The sequence below is a fragment of the Microtus ochrogaster genome, chromosome 5 (assembly GCF_000317375.1).
Source record: "Microtus ochrogaster isolate Prairie Vole_2 chromosome 5, MicOch1.0, whole genome shotgun sequence".
Classification (NCBI taxonomy): Eukaryota; Metazoa; Chordata; class Mammalia; order Rodentia; family Cricetidae; genus Microtus; species Microtus ochrogaster.
This window is the reverse complement of record NC_022012.1, coordinates 80,017,667-80,035,606: the sequence shown is the minus strand read 5'-3', so window position 1 is coordinate 80,035,606 and position 17,940 is coordinate 80,017,667. Positions and strand designations below refer to the sequence as shown.

Below are 17,940 nucleotides of genomic sequence, written 5' to 3'. Positions count from 1 at the left end.
GGTGGAAGGGTGGGAGGAGGGGGAGGGAAATGGGAGGCTGGGAGGAGGTGGAAACTTGTTTTTTTTCCTTTTCTCAATAAAATAAAATAAAAAAAAAGAGAGGGCAGGGAACCCTGCCCTGTGGGAAGTCCAAGGCCCTCCCCGCTACATCCAGGCGTAGGGAGCTGTGCATCCATATAGACTAGGGTCCCAAAACGCCAGAACATGCCGTAAAAACAAGTCCCAGTGCCTTTATCAGTGGCTTCTCAGTCAGCTCCCATTGTCAGCTACAATCAGAGAGTCCAGTTTGATCACATGCTCCTTCAGACCTGGTCCAGCTGGATTTGGTGAGGTCCCTTAGAACAGGCACACTGTCTCAGTGGGTGGACCAACCCCTTGTGGCCCTGACTTCCTTCCTCGTCTTCTTCCTCCTTCTGCCCTTCAACTGGACCTTGGGAGCTCAGTCCGTTGCTCAGATGAGGGTCTCTGTCTCTCCATTGCCTGACGAAGATTCTATGGTGATATTCGAGATAATCATCAGTCTTTTATCAAAAAGCAAACAGGAAAAACAAGCTCTTGAATTGATATTGAAGGTGTTATATGCTGCTGATTGCAGTAAATATGCATATGTAAAACCAAAATGTGAACAAAATTTCCAGTAGCATTTTCTTCGTATTACATCTGTCAGAATTACATAGTGTATCTATGTCTGTATCATAAGACCATTCTGTCTACAAATGTAAATACTGAGTTTAATAGTACAGCAACCAGAATCTCTAAGTTCAGTATCTTTTTGTGAATTACATTGGTTTTTCTCTTTTTCCCCAACAGCTGCCAACATATTTAGTCTGTCTGCTCCATTTCCCTTTCTTTCTTGGACTTAAGCAAGAACCATATTCCTAGACCAATGAACCAGTTTATTTCTCTTTCTCAAATTCTAACATAGTCCTTGAGATTCCTTCTGAGTCCATTTCCAAATTCTCCCACCAACAAGAATTAAGAGCCACTCATCACCTTCTATTTTGTGAAAGAAAAATTTGGCTGGGGTAGGCTTTGGCCTTTTTCTTTTTCCAGCTTGAGATTCTTGGTGAATTCTAGTTTCCTGGGAAGGTCCATTATTTGAGTTGTCTCATAGAATGAGGGATACATGCGTCTCTTTAGAATAGCTTCATCAATGTCTGGCTCATCATACCTCTGCATGCTGAGTGCCTAAATGATAAGTGGTGTCACATATGTAGTCCTGTTTATTTAGTGAGGCAGTGGTAATTTGTTTTGTTCCTTTGGTAGCAGTTTTATGTTTCCCTGATTATTTTTGATCTTTTTGGATTTGGTCTGAATTTGAAGAAAGAAGTATTTTTCCTTCAATCTTTACATGTTTGCTGTGATAGCAAACACTATCAGTCTCTCTGTCTAGGGAGTTTAGGTGGATCACCTAGCATGTTCTGCTGGTGGCCTTAATGACAGAGTTCTTAGATGGCCTGGTCTTTGCTTTGGCTAGCATGTGGGTGGTAGATATTTATTTATTTATTCATTCATTCATTCATTTATTTATTTATTTATTTATTTATTTATTTATTTATTTATTTATTTATTTATTTATTTTTAGGGTTTGGAGGGTCGTGAGGGCTGGTATGGAAGTTGGCTTAGCTTGTCATCTACAATATTGTTCAGCAGCTAACCTGTCATTGTAGATCTTGAGTTCCATCCATAGAGTCTGTTCTGATACTGGGCCTGAATTCTTGGTCTGCAGGTTGGCCATTCTGTTAACCAGGATTACCAACATGTTTGCTCTGAGAGGGTATTTGAACTTAGGTCAAGCTGGGGGACAGGAAGAGTCTTTATGCATGAAATATTTTTATTTAAGAGCACATGCACACCACTCAGGAATAACAATTTTGCCACAATTATTGTTTAATGATACTATCTTTTGCAATATATTGACCATTACACATTAAACAGGAATTATTGAATAATGGAGCATTTATATTGAACATTCAGTGCTTAATTCAGTGACTCTGACCATAAGTATTTTAATAATACTAACTGATATATTTATCTTTGCTTTTCTAGTGATATGCAGCTTTCGAGGTTCTGTCCCTCAAGGACTGGTCTTAGAAATAGGAGAAACAGTTCAAATTCTTGAAAAGTGTGAAGGTAAGTGTGGTCCTATAAAACACATAGTGATCAATTATGGAAGTGTTATAATTATGCTGAGAGAGATTTTTTTAGAAATCTTTGTGAAACTATTATTAACCATATTAAATACTGTTATGAAATCTTTCCTAAAGGTTAAGTTTTTAGTTTTAATGAAATAACAGACATTTCTGGCCATAAGAATACTAATATTACATATAATGTCCAATGATTATTTTACATTTATTACAAATATACTTAACTGTATTTGAGTGAATTGTAAATTGGTTCATTTTTGTTTTTCTGTCAAATAGATTTGATATTTTTAGCTGTAAAAGGTCTAAATACATGCTTTTCTTACTTAGGGTTTTTATTGCTGTGAAGAGACACCATGACCATGGTAACTCTTATAAGGAAAACATTTAATAGTTTTCAGAAATTCACTCTGAATCTGTTAGTTTCAGAGGTTTAGTCCATTATCATCATAGGGAGCATGGTGGCATGCAGGCAGACATGGTGCTGGAGTAGTAGCTGAGAGTACTGTATCTTGAGGACAATAGGAAGCCAACTGAGACACTGGGTGGTATCCTGAGCATGGGAGAAACCCAGGTTTTCTTTTTTGTTCTTTTCCTTCTCTCTCTCTCTCTGGTGTTTGTGAAAAGATAAATAAAAAAACCCAAAAAACAAAATATAGTTTTTGAAAAAAAATAAGAAAAGAAAAATATTAGATCTAAATTAAATGCAACACTCCAAGATGCATGGACTAGAGTAGAGAAAGTTATAAGAGGGAACTTTATAGTTATTAAAATGTCCACATTAACAAAGAAACAAGACATCAACTAAATGTATTCTCAAGGCCTTAAACAAGAACCTGGAATAAGCACAAGAAAAAAAATAATAGAGGGCTGAAGAGCTGGGTCTGTAGTTAAGAGCGCTTACTGCTCTTGCAGAAGATCTAAGTTAAATTTCTTTTTCTATGTCTCTCTCTATATGACAGTATATGATAAGATTCATGCAAGATGAAACTTGCTCGGATTTAGATGTATTTTCTCAGTTAGATTCAGAATGTGATTTAGTGGCAGTGTCCCTGCCTAACACATTCTAGGCATTTGGGTTTCATCCCTAGCACTATTCAGAAGGAAATAAACAGTGACAACCACATTGTAAGAACAAACAAGATATGAAAATAGAGTAATAGCTAATTTAAAATAAAAACTTCTACAGCACCAATAAGAATAGCAAAGAAAGGGTAAAATAAATAATGAGGTATGATTGAGCATCCTTTGGATATATGCCCAAGTGTGGTATTGCTGGGTCCTGAAGTAGAATGATCCCCAATTTTCTGAGAAATGCCATATTGATTTCCAAAGTGGCTGTATAAGTTTTTACTCCCACTAGCAATGGGGGAGTGTTCCCCTTACTCTGCATCATCTCCAGCATAAGCTTTCATTAGCATTTTTGATCTTAGCCATTCTGACATGGTATCTCATAGTCGTTTTGATTTGTATTTTCCTGATAGTCAAGGATGTTGAACAGTTCTTTAAATGTCTTTTGGGCATTCAAGATATTTCCTTTAAGAATTCTATTTAAGCTGGGCGATGGTGGCGCACGCCTTTAATCCCAGCACTCGGGAGGCAGAGGCAGGCGGCGGATCTCTGGGAGTTCAAGACCAGCCTGGTCTACAGAGCTAGTTCCAGGATAGGCTCCAAAGCCACAGAGAAACCCTGTCTCAAAAAAAAAAAACCCAAAAATAATTCTATTTAAATCTGTACCCCATTTTTTAATGGGGCTATTTGGTATTTTGATGTATAGTTTCTTAAGCTCTTTATAGATTTTGGATATCAGTCCTCTGTCAGATGTGGGATTAGTGAAGATCTTTTCCCATTATGTGGGTTGCCTTTTTGTCTTATTGACAGTGTTCTTTGCCTTACAGAAGCTTTTCAGTTTCCGGAGGTCCCATTTATTAATTGTTGCTCTCAGTGTCTATGCTACTGGTGTTATATTCAGGAAGTAGTCTGTGACAGTGTCAAGGCTACTTTCTGCTTTCTCTTCTGTCAGCTTCAGTGTAACTGGTTTTATGTTGAGGTCTTTGATCCACTTGGACTTGAGTTTTGTACAGGGCAATGGATATGATCAGTTTGCATTCTTCTACATGTTGACATCTAGTTATGCCAGCACCATTTGTTGATGATACTTTCTTTTTTCTATTGTATATTTTTGACATCTTCGTAAAAAATCAGGTGTTGATAGGTGTGCAGATCTATGTCAGGGTCTTCGATTCTATTCCATTAGGCCATGTGTCTGTTTTTATGCCAATACCAAACTTTTCTCATTACTGTAGCTCTATAGTAGAGTTTGAAGTCAGGGATGGTGATACCTCCAGAAGTTCCTTCCTTGTACAGGATTGTTGTAGATATCCTAGATTTTTTGTTTTTCCATATAAAGTTGAGTATTGTTTTTTGGAGGCCTGTGATATTGCATTGAATCTGTAGATTGCTTTTGGTAAGATTGCCATTTTCATTATGTTAACCCTACCTCCAAGAGCATGGGAGATCTTTTCATTTTGTAATGTCTTCTTCAATTTCTTTCTTCAAAGATTGAAAGTTCTTGTCTTACAGGTTTTTAACTTGTTTGGTTAAAGTTACCCCAAGATATTTTATGTTATTTTTAACTATTGTAAAGGTGATGTTTCTCTGATTTCTTTCTCATCCCATTTATCATCTATATACTACTGATTTTTTTGGGTTAATCATATATCCTGCTACATTACTGAAGGTGTTTATCTGTTGTAGGAATTACCTTGTAGAATTTTTGGGGTCTCTTACGTATGTTATTATGTCATCTGCAAATAGTGAAAGTTTGACTTTTTCCCTTCCAATTTGTATCCCCTTGATCTCCTTTTATTGTCTTACTGCTCTAGCTAGAACTTCAAGTTCTATATTGAATAGATATGGAGGGAGTGGACAAACTTGTCTTTTTTATGATTTTAGTGGAATCACTTTGATTTTCTCTATTTATTTTAATGTTGGCTGTTGACTTGATGTTTGTTGCCTTTATTTAGGTATGTTCCTTGTATTCCTGATCTCTCCAAGACATTTATCATGAAGGGGTATTGAATTTTGTCTAAGGCTTTTTCATCATCTATGGAGATAATCATGTGGTTTTTTTTTTCCCCTTTCAGTTTGTTTATATGGTGGATTACATTGATGAATTTTCTTATTGTTGAAGCATCCCTGAATCTCTGGGATGAGGCCTGCTTGGTCATGGTGGACAATTTTTCTGATGTGTTCTTAGATTTGGTTTGCCAGTATTTTATTGATTATTTTTGTGTCAATGTTCACGAGGGAGATTGATCCGTATTTCTCTATCTTAGTTGTGTCTTTGTGTGGTTTGGGTATCAGGGTAACTGTAGCCTTGTAAAAAGAGTTTGGCAGTGTTCTTTCTGTTATTGTGTGGAACAATATGAGGAGGGTTGGTATTAGATTTTCTTTGAAGTTATTGTAGAATTTTGCACTGAAACCATCTGACCCTGGGCTTTTTTTGGTTGGGAGACTTTTGATGACTGTTTTTATTTCCTTAGTTGTTATAGGTCTATTTATTTTGCTTATCTGGTCTTGATTTAATTTTGGTAGGTGATATTTATCGAGAAAACTGTCAATTTCCTTCAAGTTTTTCAATTTTGTGGAGTATAGGTTTTCAAAATATGACCTAATGATTCTCTGTATTTCCTCCGTGTCTGTTGTTATGTCCCCCTTTTCATTTCTGATTTTGTTAATTTGTATGTTCTCTCTTTGCTTTTTGGTTAGTTTGGATAAAGGCTTGTCTATTGTGTTGATTTTCTGAAAACCCAATTCTTTGTCTCATTGTTTTTTGTATCATTTTCTTTGTTTCTATTTGTTGATTTCAGCCCTCAATTTGATTATTTCCTGTCATCTAGTTCTCCTGCGTGACTTTTTTTCTAGAGCTTTCCATGTGTTCTGTTAATTCTCTAGTGTGGGATTTTTTTTCCAGCTTCTTTATGCATTTAGTGCTACAAACTTTCCTCTTAGCACTGCTTTCATTGTGTCCCATAAGTTTGAGTATGTTGTGCGGTCATTTTTATTTCATTGAATTTTAAGAAGTCTTTAATTTCTTTCTTCCTTGACCCTGTGGTGATTCATTTGGGCATTGTTCAGTTTTCATGAGTTTGTGGGTTTTCTGTAATTAATGTTGTTGAATTCTAACTTTATGTCATGATGATTCAATAAAACATAGGGGGTTATATCAGTTTTTTTTTGTTTCTTTTTTTGTTTGCTTTGTTACTGAATATGTGGTCTATTTTAGAGAAGGATCCATGAGGTGCTGAGAAGAAGGTATATTCTTTTGTGTTTGGGTTAAATATTCTATAGATGTCTCTCAAGCCCATATGAGTCATAACATCTGTTAGTTTCTTTATTTCTATGTTAAGTTTCTGTCTACCAGACCTGTCCAGTGGTGAGAGTGGCATATTGAGGTCTCCCACAATTAGTGTGTGGGGCTTGATGTGTGATTAAGCTTTAGTAATGTTTCTTTAATGAATGAGGGTGCTCTTGTATTTGGGGCATATATATTCATTATTGAGACTTTATCTTGATGGATTTTTCCTTCTTTGTCACTTTTGACTAATTTGTCTGAGATTCTTTCTTATATCTCTTGTATTCTCTTGTTTATGCTTGCTTTTGTAGTTCCTGATTGTTTACCCAGATTTTCCATTTCCAGATTTCTTTTGGTTTGTATTTTATTTATTGCCTCTATTTCAATTTTCAAGGCTTGAGCTGTTGTTTTTCACCTGTTTGATTGCTTTTTCTTGTTTTTTTTTATTAAAGGATTTTGTTGATTTCTTTCATTTTTTTTGTTTGTCTTTTCCTCCACTTCAAGGGAATTTTTCATTTCTTCTTTAAGGGCCTCAATTATCTTAATAAAGTTATTTTTGAGCTCATTTTCTTCTGTTTCATCTGTATTGGGATGTTCTGGTCTTGCTGCTATAGAATCAGTAGTTTCTGGTGGTGCTGTATTGCTCTTTAGATTGTTGAGTGTATTCTTACCCTGTTGTTTATATATCTCTTCTTCCAATCAGAACAGATGGAGCCTGTGTTTCAGGGGTGTCCCTTTTTCTACAAATGGTATAGCTTGGAACTGGTTCTGTTGAAGGCTCCTTCAGGTGTAAGCAGGGTAGAGCCTTCTGTAATCATTCCTCCAGGTGCCTACTGACCTAAGGCTCCTCCTGGTGCAGACATGGCTATTGCGCTGATGGATACTCCTCCAGTTGCAGTCAGGGTTGAGGCTGAGGCTCTGGTGGTCAGACAATCTCCAGAGGCCACTGCTGCTGTTGCTGCAACCCACTGTGCTACTGAGGCTTCCTCCCCTGGCCACCTGCCCTGCCTGCTGCGCTGCTGAGGCTTACTCTCAGCTTTCTTCTTTTTATTCAGTCCAAAGACTCCACTCTATGGAATGGTGCTACCAGCATTTAGCGTGTGTCTTCATTCATTACCTTTTTTTCGAGATAGTCTCATTGACATACCTACAGGGTTGTGGTTATTTTAAATTCAGCAAAATTGACTGACAGTGAAAATTAATCATCACATTGTAATGGTTTCCAACTTTGGCCATTCATGACATTTTTCAGTTATTTTGCAAATAGAAGTAGGGTGCTACATCCCTCCCCTAGCAATTTTCTCTAGTATTGGTTTTCTTCACATTCATAGAGCATAGTCGGATACTACATAACTATCCGTCTCTGATACCTTTTGTGATGCCTGCTGGGGACAGATAGGGTGATGCTATGGGATAACCACTTTGCACAGTGAAATGGGAAGGACAGTATAATGGCAACTTGTTTGCACATGACTGTTCCACAGACTCTGGTGATCCTAGATTTAGCTCCTACATTTAGTCACATTTCATCACTTGTTGCCTACCAGCTCCCGCAGATGGTTTCCTAAGTTCATAGTCTAGAAGTAAAAGCAATGTTTGTTCTCTTATGCACTTTGGACATAATTACTTCTTTATAGATCCCTCTGTGTCTTTTTTTATTTCTTCAAAGTTTTTCCTTTAAGAAAACTAGCTTGCAAGGCAAGACTCCCATTCACTTATTCAATAAATTGATATTTGCTGTGGGTTCTAGAGATAGAAATACATAGAGGCCTCTGACTCCTTACTAAAAGTGTCAGAAAAGATCTTTTCAAGATGTCTCCCTGTGTCCAGTGATATGGCACTTGGCCATCAGCACTGATGACCTGAGTTTGATTCCTAGAACCCATACAGTGGAGAGAGAAACCTGATTTTCACAGGTTATACTCTGGCCTCCACATATGTGGTATAGCACTTGTGGGAAAACACACACACACGCCCCCCCCCCCAGACACACACCACAATGTGGTGTGTTTGTGAGAGAGAGAGTGTGTGAGTGAGTGAGAGAGAGAGAGAGAGAGAGAGAGAGAGAGAGAGAGAGAGAAAGAGAAAGAGAGAGAGAGAGTTTAAAATATATGTCTCCTTGTTATCTGCACTGTAAGATATTCTGGGAAGAGAGCGAAATTTCCCCAATCTGGAATGGTACATAAATTCCAGGCCTATTGTCTTTTTAGACTGTTTCATGATTTCTAACCTATTTTGACTTTGGTTCTTTCATGTAGTTCTGCTGTAGCTTTTTCATTTGATTCCAGTTTCCTCTCTCTCTCTCTCTCTCTCTCTCTCTCTCTCTCTCTCTCTCTCTCTTCTTTTTTCTTTTTGGTTTTTTTTTTTTTTGGGTTTTTCGAGACAGGGTTTCTCTGTGGCTTTGGAGCCTGTCCTGGAACTAGCTCTTGTAGACCAGGCTGGTCTCGAACTCACAGAGATCCGCCTGCCTCTGCCTCCCAAGTGCTGGGATTAAAGGCGTGCGCCACCACCGCCTGGCTTCTTTTTGGTTTTTTTCAGAAAGGGTTTCTCTGTAGCTTTGGAGCCTATCCTGGAATGAGCCCTTGTATACTAGGTTGGCATCAAGCTCACAGAGATCCGCCTGCCTCTGCCTCCCAAGTGCTGGGATTATAGGCGTGTGCCACCACCACCTGGCTTTATTCCAGTTTCTACTTTAACACTTCTGTCTTCTACTTCTCTTAGTATTTTTGGACTTGGTAGTGTGGTTTTTTGTTTTTGTTTTTGTTGCTCATAGTCTTAAAATTAATGCTTGCTTACGAATGTTTCTATTGTCAAGCTGGAGAGAATAAATCTTTTTTTCTCCCTGATCTATATCGTAGATAAAATTTCACACAAATTTAATAGCCTTTTATAAAGTAGTAAATGTGCTACATTTTCTTTATTCATTCTTTGGTTGAGGGACATCTAGGTTGTTTCTAGTTTCTGGCTGTTATGAATAAAGATGCTATGAACGTAATTGAGCAAGTGTCCTTGTGGTAGGGTGGAGTGTCCTTTGGGTATATGCCCAAGAGTGTGATAGCTGGGTCTTCAGGTATATCGATTCCCAATTTTCTGAGAAACTGCCATATTGATTTCCGTAGTGGCTATAAAAGTTTTCACTCTCACCAGTAGTGGAGGAGTGTTCCTTTTGCTCCACATCCTTGCCAGCATGAGCTGTCAGTTATGTTTACCTGATTTTCATAAAGAAGCCAGAAATATACAATAAAATAAAGAAAATATTTTCAACGAATGGTGCTGGTTTAATTGGATGTCTGTATGTAGAAGAATGCAAATAGATCTGTATCTATCACCCTGCCCAAAACTTTAGTCCAAGTCAATCAAAGACCTCAATATTAAACCAGATACACCGAACCTGATGAAGAGAAAGTAGGGAGTAGCCTTGAATACGTCATTGGAACAGGAGACGGCTTCCTGACTAGAACACCAATAGCACGGGCACTATTAAATCAACAATTAATAAATAGATCCTCATGAAACTGAGAAGCTTCTATAAGACAAAGGACACTGTCAATAGGACAAAACGACAACCTAAAGAATGGGAAATATTTTCACCAACTCCACACATGACAGAGGGCTAATATCCAAAGTATATAAAGAACTCAAGAAACGAGACATTAAAAAAACCAAATAATCCAGTTGAAACTGGGGTACAGATTTTAACAGTATTCTCAACAGAGGAATCTCAAATGGCCAAGAAACACCTAAAGAAATGTTCAACATCCTTAGCCATCAGGGAAGTGCAAATCAAAATGATGTTGAGATTTCATCTTGTGCCTGTCAGAATGACTAAGATCACATCAATTTCTATGATTTTGCTTTCCTATAAAAGACTGAGAAGCCAATGATAATGACACTGGGATTTGTCTCTACTGCATGTATTGGCTTTTTGGTATTCTATGTTATTTGGATGCATACTTTCCTAAGCCTGGATGGAGGGGGAGGGCCTTGGACTTCCCACAGGCCAGGGTACCTTGCCCTCTCTTAGGACTGGAGGGGGAGAGGGGAAGGTGAGGGAAGTGGGAGGAAGGGAGGAAGTGGAAATTTTGATTGGTATTATTTATAAAGTAATAAAAAAGAAAAAAAACCAAAAACCAAAACAAAACAAAAAAAGCTAATGTTCCATACACTCTTATGCAATCTTTTTGAATTTCTGATCTTTAGTTTTCAAAACCTTAACACTGAAGTAAAATTACAGTTTACTGAGGTGGTTATGCATGTATGTAAAAAACATTTTCCATAGCATACAAGTTACTCATTGAATACCTAATGAATCTGAATTTTAGTGTAGAGGCATTCAGATTGGTTTTAGGATATTGTTGGGCTAGACTTAATCCTATGAATTTGAAGGTAATCTCCACCCTCCCTCCCTTAGACTCAGCAGTTCAAGGTGGCGTTGAAATTTCATATATTACAGGAAGGGGCTTAACTGAAATGAAATGTATGCATTTCATAAAGTGTCTCCAGCTTCTTTGACTTCTGTTGCCTGTCCTTAGTTGTCATTCTGAAAAGCTTATTTTTTTAAAGCAATATGGGCACTTATAGAGTCAAAACCTGAGACAATCTTATTGTAGTCACTTATTGCTACTAGTTTTTATGTGCCTCAGTGTGAACATCAGCAAAAATGGACATGGAGTCAAAATATGACTTTTAGGAGAGCTTGGACCCTGAGGTCCATGTTTAAAATCTATTGGGTTGTTTGGAACATGTCTTTTCCCTGGTAGATCATTAAGTGTATTTGTCAATGTAATTTTAAAGATAGTGTTAGTTTGGAACCATTGTTCTCTTGTCAAAAGCAAAACTTTCATTCATGTATATTCTATGTAAATTTAAGTTAGTAACAGGTTATGGACTATCATAAAAAGAAGCTCCAGGGTTTGAAATTTTATATAGGCTCATGTTTACTTTCTCCTGAAGCTTGAGGATAGGCTCTGCTGGGCAGAGGAGAGTTTTAATTTGTTTTGTAGTTTTGTGGGTGCATTTGAAATAAAATTTATTAGAGTTTCAAAGTGACATTGATAATCTCTCACGTCTTTCTTGTAAGTTGATGAATGGCTTCTGGCAACTCAATCTGATAGATATCCTTTGTGTTTAGCAGTCTTAGCTAGTCACTGTTCTTTTATCTTGTATTTTTATTTGTATATACTCTTGATTTTGTGGAGGTGATAGTGAAAGTGAACCTTGAGAAATCAGAGTTCTGTATAGCTTTATTGTGGATGATTTTAGGGCAATGAGCCTAATAATCTTTCTAGTCTTCAAGTTTTCTTTCTGTAAGATAACAAAAATAGGTACTTCTAATTATTCTGGGCATGTTTGTGAGGCTGTTTTGAGAGCAGATAGGAAGGAAGATTCACCCAGAATGTGAGTGCACCATTCCATGGGCTAGGGTTCTCAGTTCAATAAAAAGGAGGACTTAGTCAAATACCAGCTTTGTTTTTTCTTTATGACTAGTCTGCTGTCTCATGCTTCTGCTATCTTGTCTTTTCTAGTGTAATAGACTGCATTCCTTTTTAAATCGGGATCCCTAATACACCCTTCTTTTCCTTCAGTTGCTTTTGTCAAGTTCTGTCATGGCAAGAAGAAAAGAAATGAATGCAATTTGTTTTCATGGAAATTTTATGTGATTAAATGAACTAATATCCTTTTGCTATTATGTGGAAAAATCTCAGTTTATATTTAGGTATACCATAGTTGGCATTTCTAAGAAGTTTTCTGTTACAGTTCCTTGGATGTTGCTATTAAAACTCAGAAAAAAAAATGTATGGATTTTACATCAGATCTTTAGTTCATTTCGCAATTTGTGGCCTTAAGTTAATAGGCATTGTAAGAACAGGTTTTAGCTTATACCATCTAGATGAATATTGTCATGTTATTAGGGACCTTGGTGTATCATTATTATTATTATTATTATTATTAAAGGTTTATTTATTTATTATGTATACAGTGTTCTGCCTGCATGTGTGCCTGCAGGCCAGAAGAGGGCACCAGATCTCACTACAGATGGTTGTGAGCCACCATGTGGTTGCTGGGAATTAAACTCAGGACCTCTGGAAGAACAGACAGTACTCTTAATCTCCAAGCCATCTCCCCAGCTCCTATCATTATTATTTTTAAAATAACATTGAGATTTAATCAAAAAGTATTTGGAATTCTCTGAGCAAGTAAAAGTCTTCTTATTAAAGTATGCAAATTTGTTACTATGTTGAAAAGAATGTTTGGGAACCGGGCGGTGGTGGCGCACGCCTTTAATCCCAGCACTCGGGAGGCAGAGGCAGGCGGATCTCTGTGAGTTCGAGACCAGCCTGGTCTACAAGAGCTAGTTCCAGGACAGGCTCCAAAACCACAGAGAAACCCTGTCTCGAAAAACCAAAAAAAAAAAAAGAATGTTTGGAAACTTTTGGGTTAGGGAGGTTTTTGTTTTTCAAGACAGTTTCTCTGTATAGTCCTGGCTGTCCTGGAACTCAATTTATAGATCAGGTTGTCCTTGAATTCAGAGATCGGCCTCCCACTGCCTCTTGAGTGCCATGACTAAAGGTGTGCACCACCACACCTGGCTTATAGTGGAGTACTGAATAGCTACATCTACTCTTTTCTCTTGAAAGCAATAAAAATGAAATATAGGTATTAAAATGTACCCACAGGATATGGAAAGTTTGTAAGGAATTGAAAGAGTGGAAGCATACCATACTTGAGACCCAAAGTGCTAATAAAAATAGCTGAGTACTAATCTCCTTTATGCAGCATATCCTCAAAAGGCATAGGAAATTTTAGTCACAAGTACTGGGATTGAGGATGAAATGTATCTCATTTTGTGGCTGTCTTTCTCTTGCTGTGATAGAAGTTTTGAGATTTTTTTTTTAAATTTTAAGTTTTTACCCGTTGGCAGTTTTACACATTCATATGAATTTTAGTCACTTTCAACTCCTTTCCTCTTTTTTCTCCTCTTCTTTTGCTGAAAATCTGCTTTCCAGCAAAACCCCTTCTACTTTCACATCTATTCATCCGTCCATCTGCCTGTACGTCCGTCTGTCCTCTGTCCGCCCATGTGTGTGTGTGGGGGGGGTGGGAAGGTTATCAGTCTACTGAGTCTCCTACCTTGCATAAACATGAGTGAAGGTTATTTACTTGAGTATCTTATTAGTGGGTAGTTTACAACTGAAGAAAGTGACCCCCCTCCTCCTGCAACCTTTGCAGGTATATCCAACCTGCAGCCTGTGTCCTGTACTTGTCACTCAGAATGTCTAATGAATATGGCCCAATATATTTGTTGATGACAACACTATGTTACAATGCCAAAAGTTTGGAACATTTGCCTTAGAGTGTAAAATATATATGTTGGCTTTAGAATGTAAAGCGTACTTTATGCATTTATACTGTCAAACAATATATAACAGTTATAGTGATTAAATTAAATTGCTCCCATATTTTATATTGCTCTTATTTATTTATTTGCTTACTTACATGTATGTGGCATACATGTGGGTGTCAGAGGACAACCTCTGGTATTGGTTTTTTGGTATCCAGAGCTTTGTTATATAACCAGGACTTAAGCTTTCAGGTATCCATCTTTCTCTGCTTCACATCTTGCCAGTGTTGTAAGTGTTAATAGCTCTAAAGGAAAAGGTATCCTGGTAGTCAGAGTCCAAGGATTACCTACAGCTTCAAAGGGGAAGGTATCCTGGCAGTCAGAAGCCAAGGAATACCAGTAAGTGTTACATCTCCGAAGGGAAAGGTATCCTGGTAGCTGGAAGCCGAGAATTACTTACAGCTGTGAAGGGATAGGTATCTGAAGGGCTAGCTGCAACAGAAGTGTTACAGCTCTGTTCTGGTGACCCAGCAAAGTGTTAAAGTCCTTGCTCTGAGAAAGGTTTCCCTAGTGCAAGTGTAATAGATCTGCACGAGCAGGGGAGGATTTCCCCCATGAGGTTGTCACAGCTCTGCTCTGCTCCAGAGGCATGTTACAGCTCTGCTCAGCTTCCCTGGAGTGTAACCTTTTGCTCTAGCAATGGCAAGAACTGTTGCAGTCTGGCTCTACTCCATCGAAAGTTGTTACATCTCTACTCTGTTCCACTCCAGCCAAAGAAAGTTGTTTCCAGCAAAAGAAAGTTGTTACCATAGACCTCATGAGATTTATTGGGAGGGAGGAATCCAGGAGAGTGGCTGCCTCTGGCAGTGTGGAAAAGGGCAGCCCTAAACTGAACAGGGCTTATATAGGATTTCTTAGGGGAGGAGCTTTACAAGGTGAAGATTTGCAGGGTTGAGGATTGGCAGGTTCTCAGTTCCTGAGCTTGTGACAAACTCAGAGATTAGATGGATTTTGTATTTAGGGATTGGTTGGTTTTGTGGTCTGGGATTGGTTGGTTTTCAATTTGTGAATTGATTAGGGGCAGGGTGTATTTCTTTGGCTCTATTCTCAGGCCAGGATTTTCTTCCACTGGCCCTTTTTACACTACAGCAGATGCACACTACCACATATGGCCTTTCGAATAGGTTCTGGGTATCTGAACTCAGGTCCTCACACTTGTGAGGCGAGAGCTTTATTGACTGAGCCATCTTCTCAGTCCTCTCATCAGATATTTTTCTTCTGTTTGTGTTTTCACATTCATTAACCCTATCCAGTGCTTTTCCTTTATTTTCTCATTTGCTAAGTCTATCAGGCTCATTTTCTTTCTACCTTAAACATTTTCTTAGTGCAGGTTGACTGCTTTCTTTTTTAATCCCTGCTTTTGTGACCTTCCTTTCAATTTGTTATTGTTTTCCCTAGGTGGAGAATTTTAGTTTGATAGATATTTGAACATTTTAGAGATTTTACATAATTGGGCTGGCAAGATGGGTCAGTGGATAAAAGTGCTTCTTATGCCAGCCTAAGAATCTGCATTCAATCCTTGGAAGCCGTGTAAAGGGAGAAGGAAAGAACCAACCACACAGAATTGCCCTCTGATCTCCATGCACATGCTGTGAAACACATGCATCTATCCACCCACACATCATATCCATAGAAACAATAATAAAAAATAAATTTTAATTAATACTTGATTTGCACAGTTTCTGTTGAAAAGTCACTGAGTTCTTGTTTTCTCTTAAAGTGGATCTACCCAGCCCTTTAACTTCAGATCTGCTGCTTTCCTGGAGGCCTTCCATGGCTACCAGTTTATAAAAGTGGTAGTCATAGGAATAGATTATATACAAAAATTTGGATTGACTGTAATTCACTTTCTTCAAGGAATTTATCCTTGAAGACTGTGTTATTTTGGTAGACTTAAATTTCAACCTTATTATCTTAATGGGATTACCATTTTCTAATGTGATATCCTCAGAGAAAAATATTGGGTGACTGGAGGAGCTCATTCCTATACAATTTTCTTTCTTATGGACTGTAGTGCCTCAAGTCCTCTCTGTGGTATTTGTGCTTGTGTTCTTTCATATTTTTCATGTACTTTTAAAAGTTTTTGTATTTTTTCAAAGTAGTTTACTAGAGAAGGAACCAGAAATTTCACAAATTTATTTGTATTTGTTGTATACATGTGGAGGCCAGAAGTAGACATCTGGCATCTTCCTCAGTTGTTCCTCCACCTGTTTTTGAGATAGTCTCTTGCTGATCCTGAGCCCACTGACTTTGGGTAAGCTTGCTGGCTCAGAGATCTTCTTGTCTCTGCCTCCCCAGCACTTATATTACAGATGAATGCTGCTGTACCTGACATTTTACTAGGTGCCAGGGATCTAAACTTCATGATTGCATGGTAAATACTTTACCTACTGAGCCGTCTACCCATCTCTTACAGTGTATTTTTAAAGACATTTTCATTGTTGAATTTTGTAAATGTCTTCTTTGTCAGTGGCAGTATTATTCAAATTTGTTTAGGGCTCTCCAGAATAATTTCAAGAGAAAATGACTCATTTGGAAAAAAAATCTCAGTTTTTGAATGCATATTTAGTTTTTGCTGATTATCATCTTTTATAGTAATAGGTCATAAATGAAGACTTAAAATAGCATTAGATTATGTGAATAAATATACAAGATTATTCTTTAGGCTTTTCAGTGAAAATAATGGAAAGATAATTTTCAAAGTCAGCCTTTTGAATAATGTTCCCACTTTTGGGGACTGGATTCTGCTAGAAGTTTCTTAGTTTTATAAGTGATTGACACTTACTTTCTTGCCTATTATTAGTTATATAATTGGAAAAGAGACCATGAATTTGAAGGCTATGCATATTTTTATTGATGTACCAAAGTAAGAAAATATATTTTTAAAGGTTGTTGGTTTTGTTTTTGACCTCAAATCCACAGTTGGCTTCTTACATGATTTTTTTTTTAGAATGTGCAGTCACTCCAGTCTGTCCTTCACAAAGGAACAACAAAGCTGGGCATAGTGGTGCAGGCCTTTAATCCCAGCACTTGGGAGGCAGAGGCAGGCAGATCTCTGTGAGTTCAAGGCCCATCTGATCTATTAAAATGAGTTCCAGGACAGCCAGGGATGTTATATAGAGAAACCTTGTCTTGAAAACACAAAGAAACAACAACAACAACAAAAAGAAACCCTCCCAAAAACAAAGACAAAAAAACTAAAGTCCTTTTTATTATTACTGTATGTGTAGGCATGTGTGCCGTGGTGCCTGGGTAGAGATCAGAAGACGTGTGGAATTGGTTCTTTTCTTCTGCCTTTGCATAGTGCTGAATATTGAGCTCAGATCACCAGATTTGTGCAGCAAATGTTTTACCTGCTGAGCCATCTTATCAGCCCTGACAGTTTCTCAAAAATTTAAATCAGACTTTTAAATTATGGGATGAAGAAGAGATTGTATTTGTTTTGTAAATTTGTGCTTCTCTGTAATCTCTGTCTACATGGATATTTGTTTCAGTAGTCAAGGGTCAGTAAGTTTGGATTGTTTTACTTTGTCAGTGAAAAATATATGCTACACCTTTGAAATAAAAGGCTTGAAACTTCTCAAAGGGGTACTATCCCTGGGCTACATTTGGTACTTTTGATCTGACTTGCTTGGTTTGCACCTGGTTTGACTGCTAATTGTTGACTGTTACATGGCCTGGTCTGTAGAGAGGCTTCATTCTTTGAGTTACACTGCTCACATTGTTCTGCAACCTCTCTGTCAGTAGCAATTGTAGTGGTACTTTTTGCCTCTTTGGCATAATATGGCTTCACTTGCATTGGGTGACTAGCAAGTCCATTTCACAATCTAAACAATAATGTATATTTAGGCAAGTGATATTCATCAATGTTCGAGATTATAGATGTTAAAACTTTTAGCATTATTACTTTTCATGCATATTTTTAAGATAATTATGTTTTTCACACAAATTTTTTTTTAATTTATTTATTTATTGAGGATTTCTGCCTCCTCCCCGCCACCGCCTCCCATTTCCCTCCCCCTCCCCCGATCAAG

At 37.6% G+C, this 17,940-nt stretch overlaps 1 protein-coding gene across 7 annotated transcripts in view; it reads left to right on the top strand.

The window, feature by feature from the left end:
• Dock3 (dedicator of cytokinesis 3) overlaps positions 1-17,940 on the top strand; it is a 405,059-nt gene that overhangs the window by 55,383 nt on the left and 331,736 nt on the right. For all 7 annotated transcript variants that reach the window (XM_026779352.1, XM_026779351.1, XM_013346561.2 and 4 more), the window contains exon 2: positions 2,050-2,133. In XM_026779352.1, coding sequence (XP_026635153.1) covers positions 2,050-2,133 — 84 coding nt within the window. The remainder of the gene's footprint in view (positions 1-2,049; positions 2,134-17,940) is intronic.